Below are 21,161 nucleotides of genomic sequence, written 5' to 3'. Positions count from 1 at the left end.
CCAAAATACCATTTTTAGCCAGAAGGGCCAAGTCCTGCATACTTTGCCAACAACAGCAATAAAGCTAGATAGAAGCTAAGCCCAGGATTGCATGGTGCACTGGCTAATCTCTGAAGCAGCAGCCACAAAGCATGTATACCTGAATAGCCTATCATTTTGTCAAATGTGGACTTTAAGAAGGATGCTGGTTTCATTCTTTTTAAAGTGATTTATTATCAAAAAGCTTGCTCCCTCTCAATGCTGAGTTAGTTCAGCAATGCAGCTCCATCCTTTTCAGGATTATGAGGACTCAAATAACTTTAGACCAAAACAACAATGACCACCACCACCACAACAAAAAAACCAAATGTGACTGTTGGTTCAATAACATATTTACAGACACATCAGAATGCAGTCAGGAATACTGGTTTCACTTCTTGATCGGAATGCTGATCACCATGAAATCTTCTGCGAGAGTCACTTCTTGGAGGTCTAACACTGATTCAGCTTGCTTTTTAAGTTCTACAATCCCATCTGCTTCTCCTTCTCTGGCCAAGGCAACTGGCTTGTACCTCTGACTGAAGTGAGTCAGAACCAGCCTCTTTGCTTGGCACAGCTTTGCGAATGTCGCCGCCATCTGTGGCGTGCTGTGGCCGTGCTCCTTTGCTTTGTCCATCTGGGTGTCATCCAGGGTCGCTTCGTGGATCAACAGGTCTGCTTCAAAGCACAGCTTTACTCCTGCATCATCCACAACCCCAGAACAGTCACCCAAAATACAGATTTTTCTTCCAACAATAGGCTTCTTTAAGACATCTTGGGGAGAAATTGTAACTCCATTTTCCAGAACAACAGAAATTCCGTTTTTCAGCTTCCCATAGGCAGGACCTGGTGGAACACCTAAAAGATGGACGCAGATACCAAAACATCACGGGAATGGAATTTATGACTTGTTAAAGAGCGTCTGTTTCAACAGCACTGCAAATAGCAAATGGAAAAGGCATCCAATTCTTTTCATAATTGTTATAAATATTTTATTACTTGTGGGAAACTGGGATATTTATACATTTTTTAAAAGTTCACTGTTGGCTATTGATACTAGCAATGTCCAAGTACTGAAAACATTTCCAAGCACACGTTTCAGATAAGTTTAAGCTCTTAAGTCCCCCTAAAACCTTATTATAGTCAAGGTAACAGCTGGGATCCTCTGCTGTGCATGGGAATAAGTTTTTGTGTGCTGCATTTAATAAGCTTATCTTCAGGTAAAATTAAAGAGCCCATTTAAATGACAAGTTACCGACAAACTGATTAACGTAATAAAAAGTTGTTAGAGGGGACTGTTTGGATCACAACATCGAGGAGAATTTCAGGTAGTTACACACAATCAATCTTCATTTTAAACAGAGGCAGTTCCATGCTTACCGAACTGGGCTTCAATCTCATATTAATCGAGAATAGCACCTGATGATCACTCTGGGCAACACGTGCAAACAGAGTACGTTCACTAATTCCAACATGGATCATGTTTACCGTTTCCCAACACACTGGTATTCTCACAGGTTTGTAGATATTAAAAATATCTTTGGTCTAAGGCAGTTTTCCTCATTACTTAGTGCTTTGTTTTAGTTGGGGAAGAAAGAAGAGATTGTGTAAATAAAGAGAAAGAACACATGAAAAACCACTGCCATGCTTTTCACAGGTTCTGTCGTCGGCATGGCAAGGAAGGCAGTGATACTAGAGGGCTGATGTGCCTGGCGCTGCTTTGGGAGAGGTGCTGAGGGACCTGGGCGTGTGATGGCCTAGCATGGAGAAGGTAAGATGCCTTGGCTGGGCCCCAAGCCAATCTTTGAATGCTTGCTTCCAAGTGTGATGAACCCAGGTATATAAGGCTGGTTGAGGGACTTTCTTGGTGGTTCAGTGGCTAAGACTCCATGCTCCCAATGCAGGAGGCCTGGGTTCGCTCCCCAGGAAACTAGACCTCACGTGCTACAACTAAGACCTGGCACAGTCAAAAAATAAATAAATAAATAAAACTGGTTGAGGCAGTGTTCCAAACACCAAATTACTAATAACTTAATCAAAGTTGACTGACTAGGCCAAGTCAATGAAGAAGGAAAACTCAGAAAGCAGCTAGTTGAAGTTGCATGGTTGAGAACTATGGTGAAAAGTATCTGACCAAAGATGCCACTCAAACATACTTCAAAAAGATGACATGAGAAAATAAAAGCCCAGACCTGAGACATCCACCATCACCCCACCAACCAAGATAGGAAAAGCTGAAGATAAGGCAGATCAAGAATGTGCCTCTAGAGAGCTGAAGAGAGACTTCAAATACATACTTCATTTTTGCTCTGAATAGCATCTTCTGGCCCCAGAGATTTCCCTTAATAAACAAACTTCAGGAAAAGGAAGTAAGTGGAGAAAATGTTTAAGTGTTAGGCCTGGGAAACAAGAAAGGAAGGTTTCTATGACACTTCTAACTGTTTCAGCTCACAACTCAACTGAGGAGAAAGGAGAAAACAAACAAACACTCACCCAGATCTTTCAGTTTCTGTGCGTTGAGTTTACCTGGGCGTTTCTTCTCCACGACTGAAAATCCAAAGGAGGGTATTCGATGAAAGAGGCGAAACGCTTTCACAACAAACTGTTCGTCATCAACCAGGAGGTACGAGTTTTCTTCTGAGTCTAACAGGATAGTTCGTCCTTCTCCCTCTTTGGGGGGGTTGTCTGTTTTATCCACCTGCACAGATTCTTGCAGTTCTTCTGTAGGACACTGATCCGCTGTAGGCACCAGCTCATGGACCACGTAAGGGAAGACCAGCTCCGTGTGAGAGAGTTCCATGGTTCGCCAGATAAAGTCCCGAAGCCCCACAGGGCCATAGATTTCGATGGGCTGTTTGGTGACCATGGACCCACTCTGCAGGCTGATTGTGCAGAGGAGGCCAGGAAGGCCAAAGAAATGGTCTCCATGAAGATGCGTGATGAAGATCTTGGTAATTCTCCCTTTTGATTGAAGCAGAAAAACAAATTTTTGAATTTTTCAGAAATAAAACCCACACAAAGCTGCTTGAAACATGCATGTATTTTTCTACATGATTCCAGAAGCAAGAAAGACAAGTATTATTTCACTGGAAGGTTTTAATAAGATACAACTTTTTTCATAAAACATCTTCAAATTATACAGTGTTACAGTTTTAAGAGTATTTTCCTATACATCCTCTTACTGGAAAAATGAGAAAAGGAAAGAAGTGAAGTGAAGTGAAGTGGCTCAGTCGTGCCCGACTCTTTGGGACCCCATGGATAGTAGCCTGCACCAAGCTTCTCTGTCCATGGGATTTTCAAGGCAAGAGTACTGGAGTGGGTTGCCATTTCCTTCTCCAGGGAATCTTCCCAACCCAGGGATCGAACCCAGGTCTCTCACATTGTAGACAGACGCTTTACCATCTGAGCCACCAGGGAAGTTCTCTCACTGGAAAAAAGAAAAAAGGAAAACGTGTACCAAAATGATTCACTTCAGTAATCAGCTAGGCCTCAAGTGCGAAAGTATCTGGCAGTTACACTGCCCCCTGCTGCTCCCTCTCAGAACAGCAAGTGTGTACTCCCAGCATGCTAACAAACGTTCCTTTGGCTCCAACAGACTGGACCAGTGCCTGAAACCAAAATTGCCTTTTAAGGACTCCACACTGGCCAAAGACTAACTAACCAAGCCAGAGCCTGCTTGCCTGGATGAGACAGAAGGAGAAGGAGGAAAAAGCAAGGGGGATGAGGGAGGGGAGGACAGGGAGGAGGGAGAAGGAGGTCAGGAGAAAGGGATAGAGGTGAAGGACCACGGAGGAGGAGGCAACAGATGCTGGAGTGCATATCCGAGGGTAAACCCCCCATGGTGTTTCGTAAAGGCACGTGGGTCCATCCCTTCCTTTCGGTCTGAACTAATACAGCAGCTCTTCCAGTGCATATTGACTTAGGCTGTAACTTGATTTAGCCAATGGTAAACTGTATGGGTTTTCCTGGTGGCTCAGAGGTAAAAAATCTGCCTGCCAAAATAGGAGATGCAGGTTCGATTTCTAGGTCGGGAATATCCCGTGGGGGAGGGCATGGCAACCCACTCTGGTATTCTTGCCTGGAGAATTCCATGGACTGAAACACCCTCCAGGCTGCAGTCCATGGGGGTCACAAAAAAGTCAGACATGACTGAGTGACTGAACAACAAACTGAATCTACTCCTGGTACGTGGCAGGATGCCACATCAACGTTTTTCAGAGATGTACCACAAAGCCTTTTGAAAGTAACAATCACAATTAACATATTTTTAATATAGCTCATGACCTGCCTATTTAGTTTATTGTGATGGGATCTGTCCTGTGACATCCAGGTAACAGTGTGCTCCAAGCGAGTCTTCTCAGTGTTACTACATCAAGCCAGGCACTGTAGCAGAGAACAATGGACCAGGTAGGGGCTGATCTTGAACCTTGAGAATCCCCAGGAGGCACACTAGAAGTTTCCCCAACATGCTCCTTTTTGTTGTCTTGGTTTAGTCTTTGTTTTTGCTGTTTTTTTACTTCTGGAACCCTTTCATTTCCCCCTTTCTGCTGTCTGGGCTGCCAACAGCCCCCCACCCTCCCAAGTGGGACCTAAAGAATCAGCAGACAAAAGAACTGCATCAGTTGTTGAGTCCTGGTCTCACACTGACCTCAAAACTGCCAAGTCAGACTTTCCGGGGCCTCTCCCTATTTACTGCAAAGCACAGCCAAAGCTGAATACCAAACAATCAGTGAACTCAAAGCAAGTGAGACACGTTAGGTAAGAAAAAGTAACTTCCACAGTTATCACAGTTTCATGGAAGACAGACATTTCATTTTTTAAGAAACTTGATTTCAGTGGGAGAAGGAATGGCAACCACAATTATCAAAGGTAAGAGGAAGCTATCAAATGAAAAAAGAAAAATGCCTGAGTTCCCTTTCACTTAAGAACACGAAAATTACCAGGGAAAATGTCATCCATATAGGAGTAGAAGACTAAGCATCCTCTACGCCCAAAGGAATGATGCACTGATATTTACTGCGGTAGGAAAATGTCTACATTATTGATACATACTATATTCAGTTGGAAAAAAAAAGTAATACCAAATATAGTTTGATTGCATTTATGCAAAATTATATACAAACACACACACAAATATACCTGCACCACTACCATAACTATATGTATAGAAAATTCACTGACCAGAGAGATTTGGGATTTTCTTATTTATATTTTTCTGTTTTGTTTAAACTTTTACAATGAACATGTATACTTATTATAATCATTTTAAAATTATACTTGTATAATACTTTTTTGTAATCATTTTTGAGGGGGAAAAAAAGCTTAAGCTTACCTTTAAAATTATGAAAAAAAATAGATATGACAAACGCACACTTTTTAATCAGATGCTTGGATATCAGGACCATGGAAAGTTGAAAGAAGTATATTTAGACAGACAGAAAGTACTTCCTTATGAAACCCATAAAATATTATTACCCCAGGAGGTAGTATAAGCTAAAAGGCTTTCGAAGATTCCAACAGTGATGGGTCCATATTTGGTTACTGAGAGAAACCAAGATGTATTGAGGATTCCAGGTTGAGATTGGGGCTTTAGAAGTGCTAGAGTGTCTTTGCTGATGTTCAGGGATTACCATATCATCTCCTCCCTGAGGCCAGGAATTCTTTTTTTAAATCAATAAAAATTTAATAAGCTAAAAGTTCCCTTTAGATTTTATTTTAGTATTATTATTTTTTGGCCAAACTTTTATTTTAAAAAGCTTGAGCTTTGTGATCTGTTGAAAAATAACTGTAAAATATAAAACATGAGAGAAAGGTATTACGGCAAATAGAGTTAAGGCGGTACCCGTGGCCCCTGCCTCCAGCTGTCCACATCCCTCTATAATTCCTTCCTTGTGAGTGTGGGTGGGACTGGGCGCTTGCTTCTAACCAGTGAAACACGGCACAAGGATGCATTGCGATTATGTTCTAAGAGTCCATCTTGCTGGCAGACTTGCTCTTAAGTCTCCTTCTCCCTTCCAGGCAGTAAAAGGAAGCAGGCTAGCCTGCAGCAGAAACCCCCATGACCAGGACCGACAGCAGGCCTCAGGTTGCCGCAGCAGCCTTCGTTCAGCACCTAGAAGGTTCTGCCAACAACCTGAGTGAGCTCTGAAATGAGACCCCAGCACTGGCCAAGACCTGGGCTGCAGCCTGCTGAGATCCTGGAACAGAGAATCCAGTTAAGCCTGGCCTGAAGTCCCTGACCCACAGAAACTATGAGATAATAAATGCAAGTAACCCACTAAATTTTTAATCCGTTGTGCAGAATTAGATAACTGACACAGGTACTGAGTGAAAACTGGAGACTTATCCCTAAACCCAAACCTCTTAATACAACAGTCACTTGTTTCTATTTTAATTACCCTGCCACCTCAACTCCTACTCTCTAAATATTACAGCCACCACTCTGGCGTGTGCCTACCCTGCCAGGTCTCGTGAAAGGAAGCCTTGTGTGATCCCAGGGAAGTAAAGCATAACACTGCTCTGACCACAGGGTTTCAACATAAGACAGTATGTGATTAGGGTTGAACTGTGTACACCTGTCCCAAGTGATATGCCTGGTTCCTTCCTCCAACAGTTCTCTTCCTAACCCTCTATCTAGGTCTGGGACATCACCACCTATAACCTGGAGTAATTCTGTACTTCTTCACATCCTAAGACATTCACTCAGTCACGTCTCCTGCTGGCTCTACACATATCTCTTTGAGTCTCTCAAATTCATCCTTATTCCTACTTTCTGCTCCAGCATCTTCATCTTCTCTCTCTCACCAGGTGAATGCAACTGCCTTGGGCCTGATGCCACTCTCTGTCCCAATACATTTGCTATTGGAAAACTGTCCTAAAACACAAATCAGACCATGTCATTTCTTGGATTAAAAAGTATTTAATTATTTCTTGTTGACAACAGCCTAAATAATAAGGCCCAGATACCTTAGAATACCACCGAAGTCTTCACAGCCGGCCCTCACTTTAAGCATTCCTGTCTCTCATCTCTGCAGTCAAGTACTCAGAGTGCTGGATGGCTTAGGATTCCCCAAACACATCATGTCTCTGGAAACTCCCTTACTTCCTGCTCACTCTGTCATCTGTTCCCTGAATATCCATCCCTGCTTCTCCTCCCAGAGAAACGTCTATTCATCTCTTATATCCTCGCCCGACTGTTACTATCTCTGAGTCGCTTTCTCTGAACAGTTTGTGTCCTCCTCCTCTGTGCTTCAAAAGTAGCTAGAAAACACCTCTTAATTCCGACTTGTCACATCTCACCATGACTGTCTGCACGTCAGTTTCCACCACTAGACCAAGGGATCCTCGGATGCTAGAGCTGTCTTTCTTTTAGTCATTAAACGCCAGGTGCTGTGATGAGCCGTAGGAATAATTTCAGTAACTACCGCTTATCAAGATCTAACAAGTGAGAGGCCCGGTACTAAGCTGAACATCTTACTCATGCATTAACAGATATCACCAGGCATCCCCTAGGTGCGCACATGCTCAGCGAGTCTAGTCGTACAGGGAACACACAGTGAACACAGAAACAACTTCCTGAGCAACACAATTTTAGACCCTGATGATGCTAAAAAGTCAGGAGAACCAGCACAAAGCAGGAGAATGCCTGGGGTGAGGGAGAAATTACTTAACCCAAGAAGTTTGGGGGAAGCCTTTGAGGAGACAACATTTGGGTTGAGATTTAACTGATGAGAAGTAGACAACCACACAGAGAAGGGATTATTGTATACAATTCTTACATCACCCCTTTTAAGTGGAGGGTTTAAGTGAAGTGAGTGAGTCAGTCGTGCCGACTCTTTGCAACCCCATGGACTATACAGTCCATGGAATTCTCTAGGCCAGAATACTGGAGTGGGCAGCCTCTCCCTTCTCCAGGGGATCTTCCCAACCCAGGGATCGAACTCAGGTCTCCTGCGTTGCAAGCAGATTCTTTACCAGCTGAGCCAGAAGGGAAGCGCAAGAATACTGGAGTGGGTAGCCCATCTCTTCTCCAAGGGATCTTCCCAACCCAGGAATTGAACCGGGGTCTCCTGCATTGCAGGCAGATTCTTTACCAGCTGAGCCATCAGGAAAGCCCTGATAGGGGGGTTTTAACCCCATTTTAAAGATGAGAGAAGAAAAACTCAAGCTTGCTGGTTCTGCTAAGGTGATAAGCAGAGACACAGCTGGGACTGGAATACTGGTCTACCCAACTCTGGGCCAAGGCTCTGTGAACACTGGACCCTTCGGTGGGCCTGGGGCGAGGCTCGCTCTGTTCCCTCTGGCCAAAATGCCCTTCTTCTCCTCAGCCCAGGGAGCCCTTCCTCCTCCTTCAACAACTCACATATCACCCCCTCTCAGATGTCTTCGCTGATGACCCCAAGCAGAAAAGAACCACTCACTCCTCAGAACACCTACTTCCCTCTCATGATACTTACACCCACCTCCTGGGGGAAGTAAGCATGTTCCCGTGCTTGAGCAGTGTCTTTTTAACGTGTCCGATGTATCCCACTCCATTCTCCATGCCCTAAGCCTATGTACATCCTTCCTCTTCAATTTACAGGAAGAATGAAAAGTGAAGGACTGAAGGGAAGGAAGGAGAAGGAGGAAGTAAGTTGGGTAGTCATTCAGCTAGTTCATCTAGGCATCTGGGTGTGGCCAGATGCCTGAATGCCTTCCAAGTCTTGCCAGGGCTCCAGCACTGAAATGGGGTACAACTGCTGGGGTTGTTTCTGGGTAGAAGGCCCAAGGAGAGCCGAGAAAATGAAGACGAGCAAGAGACAGCCCTAATTAGAAAGTAGAACGTATACTCACCTGCTTTAAGTTGGCTCTTCATAAGCTGTGTCTGGGTCCCCTCCCCACAGTCAAAGAGCCAGCACTCGCCTTCACACCGAAGGACCAGAGCGGAGGCACCCCGGGTCGGGGATGGGTATGCTGCACCTGTCCCCAGAAATGTCACATCCATAGACATCTTCCACCCTGCAACGAGAAGGTCACTTAGGGATTATCACACATCACTGCTCAAAATCACCGAAAACAGGTTCTTGTGAGTTTCACGGTTATCTAACTTCTATATATTGAGAACAGTGTGGATTCCTGTTCTCTAATAGTTTTCCGCAGAAATCTAAAGAAAGATTTTAGTAACTCTTAATCAGTAAAAGCTACAAATTACCAAACCTTGTATGACTGCTCACGCAAATAAAAATAAATTAAAAAAAAAAAAAAAAGCCAAACTCAGTTAATTAAAAACTACAGTTGAGGGCTTCCCTGGTGAAACTGAAAGTGTTAGTCACTCAGCTGTGTCCAACTCTTTGTGACCCCATAGACTGTAGCCCGCTAGGCTCCTCTGTCCATGGAATTCTCTAGGTAAGAATACTGGAGTGGGTTGCTATGCCCTTCTCCAGGGGATCTTCCTGACCCAGGGATAGAACCCAGGTCTCCTGCACTGAGGCGGACTCTTTACCATCTGAGCCACTTGGAGAGCCCTCCCTGGTGGCTCCATAGTAACGAATCCACTTGCCAACGCAGGAGACACAGGTTCAGTCCCTGGTCTGGGAAGATCCCACGTGCTGTGGAGCAACTAAGCTTGTGCACCACAGCTATCGAGCCTGTGTTCTGGAGCCCGGGAACGGAAAAAAGAGGAGCCATCAGAATGAGAAGCTTGTGCACAGCAACTAGAACCTGCTTGCGTCAACTAGAGAAAGGCCTGTGCAGCAACGAAGACCCAGCGCAACCAAAAATAAAATAAATAAATACAAAAAATTATATATATATATATATGTAACCAAACTGTAGTTGAATTCCAACCACACAACATTCTGGAAAAGGCAAAACTATGGGGATAGTAAAAAGACAGTGGTTTGGGGGGGAAGGGAGGGAGGGATGGGGTTTTTAGGGCAGTAAAACTATTCTGCATGATACAGTAAAGACAGACACATCATACATTGGTCAAAACCCATAGTATATACAACACAAAACGTGAATGAGCCCTAATGTAAACTGTGGGTCAATACTGGCTCATCACCGTTGAACCACACTAACGTAAGATGTCAGCACTAGGGGAATCTGATGAGGGGCAGTGGTGGGGAGTGGGTATATAAGGACTCTGTACTTCCTGCTGATTAATTTTTTTGAAAATCCTTCTAATAATAAACAGCTCTAGTGAGGTTCTGGGCAGGAGAGGGAACTTAATTATGCTCACTAAGTGATCTCTCTCTGGTGAGCAGCTCATGGTGAGCAGCCCTTTCTCTGAACCATCAGAAACCACAACAAAACGCTACAACACTCGACAGCAATGTGAGTAACACACAGTAACGCTGAGGGAACGTCTCACTCCCCTGATAAGAGGGTCCATGAGGGGTTAGCGCTTGGGCTTCTGCTCTCACAGGTGATCAGCAACAACCTGCGGAGTGTGTAGATTTCTGCCAACTCCTGATATCTCTTTTTCCTTTCACTATTTTTGGGCATATCTATCTCTGATACAGTTCCTTTTTAAAAAGATTTATTGATTTACTTTTTGGCTGCAGTAGGTCTTCACTGCTGTACTCAGGCTTTCTCTAGCAGCAGCAAGAGGGGGCCACTCTTCATTTGGTGTGCAGGCTTCTCACTGCGGTGCCCCATGCACTGCAAGGCAGATTCGTAACTACTGGACCACCAGGGAAACCCCTCTGATACAGTTCTCTGACAGGAGATACGCATCAAGTAAAATAAACCCAAACTTCAGTTCAGTTCGGTTCAGTCGCTCAGTTGTGTCCGACTCTGCATGACCCCGTGGACTGTAGCACGCCAGGCCTCCCTGTCCATCACCAACTCCCAGAGTTTAGTCAAACACATGTCCATTGAGTCGGTGATGCCATCCAATCATCTCATCCTCTGTCGTCCCCTTCTCCTCCTGCCTTCAATCTTTCCCAGCATCAGGGTCTTTTCAAATGAGTCAGTTCCTCACATCAGGTGGCCAAAGTATTGGAGTTTCAGCTTCAACACCAGTCCTTCCAATGAACACTCAGGACTGATCTCTTTTAGGATGGACTGGTTGGATCTCCTCACTGTCCAAGGGACTCTCAAGAGTCTTCTCCAACACCACAGTTCAAAAGCATCAATTCTTCGGTGCTCAGCTTTCTTTTGAGTCCAACTCTCACATCCATACCTGACTACAGGAAAAACCATAGCCTTGACTAGACAAACCTTTGTTGGCAAAGTAATGTCTCTGCTTTTTAATATGCTATCTAGGTTGGTCATAACTTTCCTTCCAAGGAGTAAGTCTCTTTTAATTTCATGGCTGTAGTCACTATGTGCAGTGACTTTGGAAACCAAAAAAATAAAGTCAGCTTCCACTGTTTCCGAATCTATTTGCCAAAGTTATATATAACCAATTACAGATTATCCACATGGATGGCAAGGAAGGAAACAAACATGTAAGTTTAAGAAAAACTACTAAAACAGGAAAACTTGACAGGGAGCTGGATAAATATACTATCTACAGGGGGAAAGAAACCTATCAGAAACTTTTCTCAGTCCTTGCAAAAATGAAAAAAACCCTCAGTCACAAGAGAAAAAAAAAAAGTCTTATAGCTAGAAATAAAGTTAACGAGAAAGGAACAGGCCCTAAAAGACTCAAAGAGAGAAATACATTAGCTTCTCTGATAGGAGATTTACTATCACCGAAATGCCTCTTTCCATAATTAATGCATGTATATTTAATGCAAATTCTATCAGATTTCCAGTGCGATTCATCTTGGAACAAACGTAACCCAAAGATCACATGAAAGAAAGAAAGTAGGTCTGAGAATGGGCAAGAAAAGCATACAAAGTAGTGAGTACTGATTTACTTTTCTAGGTAGTAACATGACACTAATCACGCACAATGGAAAGATACATTATTGGCCACAAACATAAAGTTGTAAGTAAGAGAAGGGATAGTCTGGAAATAAACCCAGGTACACACAGAAATCAATATGTAACAGAAATGTAAAAAGAGTGGCTTTTTTAAATGAATGATGCTGACATAATTGGTTATTTTCGCAGAAAAAGTGAAGCAAGATTCTTATCTTGCATCCTATATAAAAATACATTCCACATGGTTCAGAAATTTAAATGTTTCACATTTAAATTTGGACCTTTCAGGTCCAAACAAAAGTGTTCAAAAAAAATTAGGAGAATATGTATACAAATTTGGGGATGAAAATCCCTTACTGGCAAGACATGAAACACAAAGCTTTTAAAAAGACATTTTTACTACATAAAAATTTTCATATATCAAAAGACTCTTAATGTCAAAGGACCTCCCCCTGCCAAAAAAAAAAAAAAATCTGGAAAAAACTGTACTGTTTGATAACGGGTTAATGCCCCTAAGGGGCTTCCCTAGTGGCTCAGAGGTTAAAGCGTCTGCCTGGAATGCAGGAGACCCAGGTTTGATCCCTGGGTCAGGAAGATCCCCTGGGGAAGGAAATGGCAACCCACTCCAGTACTCTTGCCTGGAGAATCCCACGGACGGAGGAGCCTGGTAGGCTACAATCCATGGGGTCGCAAAGAGTTGGACACGACTGAGCGACTTCACTTCACTATTTAATGCCCCTAAGAAATGGTTCAAGCAAATGCATTAAAAAAGAAAAGTACAAAATAGGAAACTAAAACAATGAATATACACTAGAAATTCACAAAAGAAATCCAAAGGGCCAATAAGCATGAATGATATTTACTGTGAAACTTTTAAGGTGGCTAAAATTTGGAAACCATCTGAATATACAGATAGATAGATAAATATAAATATGGAAACAACTGAGTATTTTATTGTACATTCATATCATGAACTATCTGTTCTATAGCTCAGCCAGGTCTGTGACTCCTGCACTGAAGGGATGACAATGAGAAAAGTTACAGATGGCTATGGCATAATCTCATTTTTAAAACAATGCCCAAACATCTATGTTATACAAGACAGAGAGAGTCTGGTGAGGAACAATATACACCGTACTGCTACAATGGTTATCTCGGGGGTGATTAAAATGATGGTGGTGGAGATTAACTTTTTTAAAAAATCCTTGAATTGTTTTTGGTTGCAATAAGCAGCATTTTATTTACCTATTTGACTTTATTTTGCATTTAATTTACTTCATGACTTAAAAAAAATGTGTCATAAAGCTAAACATGCTTTTCTGACTATGTGTCACCTCATCTCCCTTTCCATTGGGGGTACAGTCAGCTCCCCACCCCGGCCCCACACCTCACACAGCAGGTGGGTTGTACATCTCTCCACCCCACACATGAGTTTTTAGGTTATTGCTAGTGACCTTTCCATGCCTTACTCCACATTTTCACTTCCAAGATCAAGACTTCCTCTGATAACTCTATAGTTTAATTTGCAAAGGCTTTCTGATTGGACTGCAGTTTGCAAGAGCCACAAGAGTAAAGTGAATACAGAAAGTCAAAAATTTAAGGTAATAAATGCAGAGGGTGTAAGAGAATATAAACACTTTGCATGTGTAACTGATAGTAGATCTAAGCCAGTGATACAGAATCCTGAAGTACTCATCACCTGGAGATCTTTTAAAACATCAACCATTGGGCTCCATCCCAGAATCAACAGGAAATTCCGCAAGAGACATGTGTTTTAGAACTGAATAAGAAAAATTCTTCCCCTGTGATCCTAACATGCAGTCAGTTTTGAGAACCAGTTAGTGAAAGGCTAGTGGAGAACTACAATGGATGGATCAGGCTGAACTGAACTCACTAGTCAACAAGTCAATTAAAAAAATAAAAAAAATTTTGTTATGCAAAATTTCAAACACACACAAAAGGAGAGAGATTAGTGTAACGTACTGTCACACTGAGCTTCAACAATTATCAACTCAAGGTCAATCCTGCTTCCTCTTTATCCCCCATCTACCACCTAAGAATATGTAACAAGTGGTATTGGGAAGTTCCACCAGGGAGCACAAGCTGTCTGACTGTCTCTCTTTTTCTGATGTTAGCAACCATTAGTGATCCTTTCCAGGAAACATTATTTCATTAGGGGTTGTCAAAAGGTGATATTCTCTCATTCCTTCTGTAGTTATTAGTATCCTTCTGTAATTCCCTGATCAATCAGTCACCCTGCAATACAATTTGTATGGAAAAGAGCCAGTGATCAATCTTAACACCATGGAGGCACGACCTAATCCAACTCCTGACGTGATGCAATATGAAGCACACAGTAACCGATGAGGTTTTCTTGCCAAAAAATATAACGTGTATCTGGAAAAGGCTGTCTTCTAAACACGTTTATTAGAGCACACCACAGCGAAGGAAAAAGCAAAAATCAGTGTGTAAGAAACAGTACAGGACAAATGGCTTGACTTCTTCAACAACCTAAATACTAGGAAAAATAATAATTGAGAGAGAGAAGGAGACAAAGAGATGTGAGCCATCAAACAAACGTAACATGTCTAGCTTGTCTGAATCCTGATTTGGACCACCAGATGATGGGAGGGGGAAAAAAATGAGAGCACAGGGGAAATGTAAACTTCACCAGAGAGTAACAGGAGATTCTTATGAGACTGATAATGCTGTTATGTTCAAGGAGTTACTGTGTTGTATAAACATAAGCCAGTATTTAATGGATGAAATGGTACATTTTGATTTGCTTTAAAATAATCCAGTGGGGGTGAGGGTGCCAGATGCAACTAGATCAATTAGCGATTAGTACATGAGTTGGTACATTCTGTACACGATTCTGTTTTTGTATAGATTTGAAAGTTTCCATAATAAAAAGTTTAAAAGCAAGCCAAATAACCAAAACTCTTCCATTAGGTCGGGAAGTAACCAGAAATTTAATCACTGGTGCGCATTATGCACCACTAGGAAATAAGTAAGCAAACCAGGTTTTGGGTCTTGTCTACTTGGACAACAAAACAAAACAAAACAAAACTCAGCCGTTTGTTTTCTGATAGTACACATTCCTAGCGAGAATACAACACACGATCGAGCTCAGTAGGGTCACTTGACACTCTGGGCTAGTGGCTCTCAGTCCTGGCTGCAGACTACAATCGCCCGGTGGTTCTGGGGTTCTCAGCACTGGGGAAGCTCCCCGGAAGATTCTAAAGACTGTCGGGCTCCGAAGGAGTTTTCAGGCAGAGGCGGTGCCAAGCCTGCAATCCACCCAAGCGGTGCAGGCAGGGCAGGTCCTGTCATCCTCCATTTTAGAGATGAAAGGGCCGAGGCCCTCTGCACAGAGAGTGGCCTTTGCGAGGCCAAGGCCTAGCCAGCTGTGGCCAGAGGCCGGGTCTCCGACCGCCGGCCGGCCCAGCACCTCCTCCACGCCTATCGAGCAAAAGGAGGGTGGGAGGCGGCAGAGGCGCGGGGCAGGGTGTCCTCGGCCCGCAGGTCGGGGTAAGCAGGCGCGATGAGGGGCGGTGGGTGGACAAGGCGCGTCCTAGCTCCCCGGCTCGGGTCCTCGGTTTCCGGCCCAGCCCGCGACTCCGCGGGTCGCCCGAGCGCTCGATCGGTTTGGCGGGCGCGGGGGAGGCCTCGGTGGCGCAGACCCCGGCCCGCCCCCCACCTCGGGCGCGCCGTGCCCCACTCACCCACTCCCCGAGGCCCGCGGCGAGGCCCGGCCGTCCGCGGGGCGGCGACGCGCGCGGACGGAAGTGCGCCGCCGGCCGAGTCCGCGACCCACCGCTCTAGGAGGCGCCGGAGGTCCGCGCTCGGTGGTTCTCCGCGGAGCGCGACCCCGGCGTGAGGCTGAGCTGTGGGTCCGCCGCTCTGTCCCGCGGCGAGTGGGACTGCCCCTAAGAGGGCTGCGGTATCCCGGGAAGACCAGAGCGCCTGAAGTGAAAAATGTCTGCTGTGTGGGTTGCTTTTTTATTTTTATTTTTTGGCCACTGCTTGGGAGCATGTGGGGTCTTAGTTCTGCAACCAGCGATCAGACCCTCACCCCCTGCCCTTGAAGCCCAAAGTCTTAACGACTTGGACCGCCAGAGAAGTCCCTACTGTATGGCTTTTTTTTTTTTTTTTTTTGCCATGTAACGTTGATGCTTTTGAACTGTGGTGTGGAGACTTTTCTAAGTCCCTTGGACAGCAAGGAGATCCAACCAGTCCATCCTAAAGGAGATCAGCCGTGAGTGTTCATTGGAAGGACTGATGCTGAAGCTGAAACTCCAATACTTTGGCCACCTGATACGAAGAGCTGACTCATTTAAAAAGACCCTGATGCTGGGACAGTTTTAAGGTGGGAGAAGGGGACGATAGAGGATGAGATGGTTGGATGGCATCACTGACTCAATAGACATGAGTTGGGGTAAACCCCGGGAGTTGGTGATGGACAGGGAGGCCTGGCGTGCTGCAGTCCATGGCGTGCTCAGTCAGACACGACTGAGCGACTGTACTGAACTGAACGTTTTCAAACAAGAGCGTTCTCCCAGATGCTTTGCTCTGGCATATTTGCGTAAAGTCTGTGATTTTATGGGGATGAATCTATCTGAAGCACTAAAAACGGAAGCGTGCGGTGCTTTGGAATCAGAGTTCATAGTAGAACTTACTCTAGATTCCAAGTCTTCTTTCGATTCCACTTTGCACTTCCAGGGATACCGCGGAATGTCTCCTGAAAAATTCGCAGCTGCGGGTGCTGTGCCCGCAGCAGGGTCGCCGGTGTTTTCACTTGCTGCGCGGAGCGCACAGCCACAGCATCGCCTCCTGGACACGTGGGTGAGGAGCCCCGGCCGAAACTGCACGTGGCCCTGGTGGAAAAACTGATTCAGGTCAAACTCCAGCTTTCAAAGCTTCACACTCTTGCGTAGTGTCAGATGTACTGATTTTTGCTTACATGCTGGAGGTGGTCAAAGTATCCAGCAGCTTCATAACAAGGTTAGAAGTGCTGTGGATGGAGGGTTTTTAACACTACCTGGAGAGTGGGATCATTTACTTTTGGGCCTGTTCAAAGCTTTTATTTATGCAAGCGTTACTTAAGCTCCGCCTTTGTGGAGAGAGAATCCGACTTTGATAATGAATTTTTAATACATGTCATGGTTCCTGGTTTTAGGAGCATACACCAAGGTTGGAAAAAGAAGTAGCAGAAAGTCACTAATAAAATGAGGGAGCAAAGGAGAAAACAAAGAGAGTGACAAAAATAGGGAGATCATTAAATTAAGGAAGGGTTAGGGAATTCCCTGGGAGTCCAGTGATCAAGACTCTGCACTTACACTGCCAGGGGTGGGTTCAATCCCTGGTCAGGGAACTAAGACCTCACTGCCTTGCAAAAAAAAAAAAAGCAGGGGGTGGTTAGACTTGAGCTGGGTCTTGTGGGAAGGTTGAGACTTGGATTAATCTCCTGGAAATGGAAAAATAAGGAAATAAGGTGGATTTGTTCAAGCGGGAACTGGTTTATCAACATTTTAAAAAACAGGACCTTGAACGTTGTTTATTCGGACACTTGCCTGGCTGAGAAATGCTCAGGAAGACACATTCTACAACTAGGTCTTGACCACAACTCGGCTAGGGGTTCCCTGTAGCAGTGCCCCCAATAGATCTGCCCATTCCAGAGGTTCCTGGCTTAAACCTACCATCCCCTATGCCCACCCCAATCAAGATTTCTTACAACTGCTTTTCTCAGAGGTTATTATAGCTTTAGAGAGTTCTAGACAGTGCTTTATGTTCATTTAAAAAATGTATGGGAAATTTTTAACATACACAAAAATTGAGAAAACATTTAATGAACCTCTATATAGAATCATCATTCATCAATAGTTATTATGTCCAGTTTTTTTCACTTAGAACCCTGCCCCTGCAAATATAACCTAGCCCTTAATTAACCATTTACAGTTATTATAAAATACTGGCTTTGTTCCCTGTGTTATACAATATATCCTTGTAACTTATTTATTTTATACATAGTTATCTTAATCTGTTAACCCTATCTCACTCCTTCTCCATCCCCTCTCTCTCTTGATAACTAATAGTTTTCTATATATGTGAGTTCTGTTTCTTCTTTGTCATATTTACTAGTTTATTTTTTGACATTCAACATGTGATATCATACATTACTTGTTTTCTGATATTTTCACTTACCATGATGCCCTCCAAGTCTCTCCATGTTGCAAACACAAAATTTCATCTCTTTTTATGGTTGAGTGGCCCTTCCCTGGTAGCTCAGTGATCAAGAATCCGCTGGCCAATACAGGAGATGCAGGTTTGAACCTGGGGTCAGGAAGATCTCTTGGAGAAGGAAATCACAACCCATTCCAGTATACTTACCTGGGAAATCCTATGGACATAAGAGCCTGGCAGGCTGCAGTCCATGGGGTCACAAGAGTCAGACACTAAATGACAACAAATATTCCATCATATAGATACCGTATCTTCTCTGTATGTTCGTCTGTTGATGGACATGTAGGTTGCTTACATATCTTGGCAATTGTAAATTGATACAGCCACTGTGGAAAGCAATATGGAGATTTCTCAGTACTACTGTGAACACAAGTACATGTGTCTTTTTTTTTATTTTTTAATTGAAGGAATACATGTATCTTTTTAATTAACATTTTACTTTTCTTTGGATCAATACCAGGAGTGGAATTGATGCATCGTATGGTAGTTCTTTCTTTAGTTTTTTGAGAAAACTCTGTTTTCTCACAACATTTCTTAGTGTTTTCCACAATGGCTGCACTAATTTATATTCCCACCAACAGTGTAGGAGGGTTCCTTTTTCTCTACACTGTTGCTAACATTTGTTGTTTGAGATTTTTTTGATGATAGATGTTCTGAAAGGTGAAAAATGGCTGTTGAGAAAGTGTTGGACTATAGAGAAGGCTGAGCGTTGAAGAGCTGATGCTTTCAAATTGTGGTGCTGGAGAAGACTCGAGAGTCCCTTGGACTGCAAGGACATCAAACCAGTCCATCCTAAAGGAAATCAACCCTGAACATTCATGGGAGGACTGATACTGAAGCTGAAAGCTCCAATACTTCAGCCACCTGATGCAAAGAGCTGACTCATTGGAAAAGAGCCTGATGCTAGGAAAGATTGAAGACAAAAGGAGAAGAGGATGGGAGAGGATGAGATGGTTAGATAGTATCACCAACTCAAGGGACTTGAATTTGAGCAAAGATAGTAGAGGACACAGGAGCCTGGCATGCTGCAGTCCATGGGGTCACAAACAGTTGTTGGATATAACTTAGTGACTGAACAACAAATTCTAAAATATGATACCTCAATGTGTTTTTTAAAATATATATATTTTTTCTTACTTATTTCTTTAGCTGTGCCAGGTCTTAGTTGTGGCATGTGGGGTCTAGTTCCCAGACCAGGGGTCAGACCAGGGCCTCCTGAAATGGGAGCTTGAAGTCTTAACCACTGGACCACCAGAGAAGCCCCTGTTTATTAGTTTTTAACAAAAGGATAACTCTGGGTGCAAAGGGAGGTCATTTCTGTGGTTTGGATGATACTCAGGTTTTGCCCGTGTGTAGACGTGACGGTCTACATGGTGTCAGATTTCATTCTCTTGGGCTCCAAAATCAACGCAGATGGTAACTGCAGCCACAAAGGTAAAAGACGCTTGCTCCTTGGAAGACAAGCTATGACAAACCTAGACAGTGTGTTAAAAAGCAGAGACATCATTTTGCCAACAGAAGTCCGTATTGTCAATGCTGATTTTCCCAATAGTCATGTATGGTTGTGAGAGTTGGACCATAAGGAAGGCTGAGCACTAAAGAATTGGTGCTTTTGAACTGTGGTGTTGGAGAAGACTCTTGAGAGTCCCTTGGACTGCAAGGACATCAAACCAGTCCATCCTAAAGGAAATCAACCTTGAATATTCATTGGAAGGAGTGGTGCTGAAGCTGAACCTCCAATACTTTGGCCACCTGATGCAAAGAACCGACTCATTGGAAAAGACCCTGATGCTGGGAGAGATTGAGGGCAAGAGGAGAAGGGGACAACAGAGAATGAGATGGTTGGATGGCATCACCGACTCAATGGACATGAGTTTGGGTAACTCTGGGAGTTAGTGATGGACAGGGAGGCTTGACATGCTGCAGTTCATGGGGTCACAAAGAGTTGTACACAACTGAGTGACTAAACAAGACGTGATGTTGGAGTGACCTTGTTTTTGTCTTAATCCATTGTGGTCACAGTCGCCTTGTCAATGTCCTGTGAGATATCCATCACTCACTACCGCAGGGACAGCTCACGGGGGGAACTCTGGGTGTCAGTGAGTGTATCCCATTCAACAGGAGAGCTCAGCCGTGAGTTCCTAGTATCAGGTCAGCTCCTGGAAGTTGAGAGCTGCCGCTTTTCACTTTCTCAAGGTTCCTGGAGAGATGAGAGGAAGAGGAGCTTGGGGACACCTTCTTCTGATCGTCCCATTTCTCTGTGAGATTGAAGCAAGGCTGTCTTGAGAGCTAGGATGCAGGAGAACATCAGGGATCTGAGAGAAGGGAAGGTACCGGAGTTACCGGACTGGGATACGCCAGGAGCATTGAGGCTGTCTTGAAGTTCGTGATTCTGACTCGGTGAGACAGCAGGACCGTGATGTTCAGCTGCCCTGTTGTGCAGGGCGGGCTGTGCTTAAGAGGAGAGTCTAAACGGGACTGAAGTTTCTGTCACAAACATGTCACAAGAGCTCTGAATCGTGGCTTTGCATTTTAGTAGCTATGTGACCCCCTCAGATCCTACATCTGTAAAATGGGGGAAATGTCAACACTTCAGAAGTTCATTGTGATGCTTGAATGAGTAAAAAAGTATCAGGTACTTAGGACAGGGCCTGGCTTGAAGAAGCACTCAGTAAGTATGAGCTCTAATGCCATCTTCTCCCTTAATCACAGAATCAACGTACAGTCTTTCTGCTTTAGTATTCTAACACTAAGGTCTGGGAAGGTGTATGTGGTGGGGGAAGAGGTGAGAAATCATTCCTTTACTCCTCTGATTAAACAAAATAAGGAGAGAAAGAGGGTAAAGAAACAGACAGAAGGAAATGAAAAGATGAGCAGAATCACTAGGTCTACAGCGAACTTCAGTCTAACAGCATATTCTCAGGGGATCAAGTATTTTGGCATGCGTTTACGGTTTAATACCAAGTGCGTGTGTTTTAAGATAATACCAAGATAATACCTTACAGCTGCCTTTAAAAACAAGATCATAACACATTTTTGATACATAG

The 21,161-nt window shown here is 43.9% G+C and overlaps 1 protein-coding gene and 1 long non-coding RNA gene across 3 annotated transcripts; one reads left to right on the top strand and one right to left on the bottom strand.

The window, feature by feature from the left end:
* Window positions 1-188: 188 nt before the first annotated feature.
* Window positions 189-15,694, bottom strand: ELAC1 (elaC ribonuclease Z 1). 2 transcript variants are annotated; one of them, XM_027525848.1, is made up of 4 exons: window positions 15,597-15,694; window positions 8,851-9,015; window positions 2,512-2,979; window positions 189-876 (listed from the first exon to the last, which is right to left on the bottom strand). In XM_027525848.1, the coding sequence occupies exons 2-4, from the start codon at window positions 9,005-9,007 to the stop codon at window positions 410-412; spliced, it is 1,092 nt and encodes a 363-aa protein (XP_027381649.1). In that variant the 5' UTR covers window positions 9,008-9,015; window positions 15,597-15,694; the 3' UTR covers window positions 189-409. The 2 variants fall into 2 exon arrangements, with proteins under 2 accessions (XP_027381649.1, XP_027381650.1); XM_027525849.1 differs by lacking the exon at window positions 15,597-15,694 and adding an exon at window positions 10,550-10,809.
* On the top strand, window positions 1,682-6,412 carry LOC113882754. The gene is made up of 2 exons (XR_003508441.1): window positions 1,682-1,789; window positions 6,037-6,412. It is a non-coding gene; the product is annotated as an uncharacterized LOC113882754 (long non-coding RNA).
* Window positions 15,695-21,161: the final 5,467 nt, after the last annotated feature.

Source organism: Bos indicus x Bos taurus, chromosome 24 (genome assembly GCF_003369695.1).
Source record: "Bos indicus x Bos taurus breed Angus x Brahman F1 hybrid chromosome 24, Bos_hybrid_MaternalHap_v2.0, whole genome shotgun sequence".
Taxonomy (NCBI): domain Eukaryota; kingdom Metazoa; phylum Chordata; class Mammalia; order Artiodactyla; family Bovidae; genus Bos; species Bos indicus x Bos taurus.
Note: the sequence above shows the minus strand (reverse complement) of the source record. Positions and strands in the feature narration are given on the sequence as shown.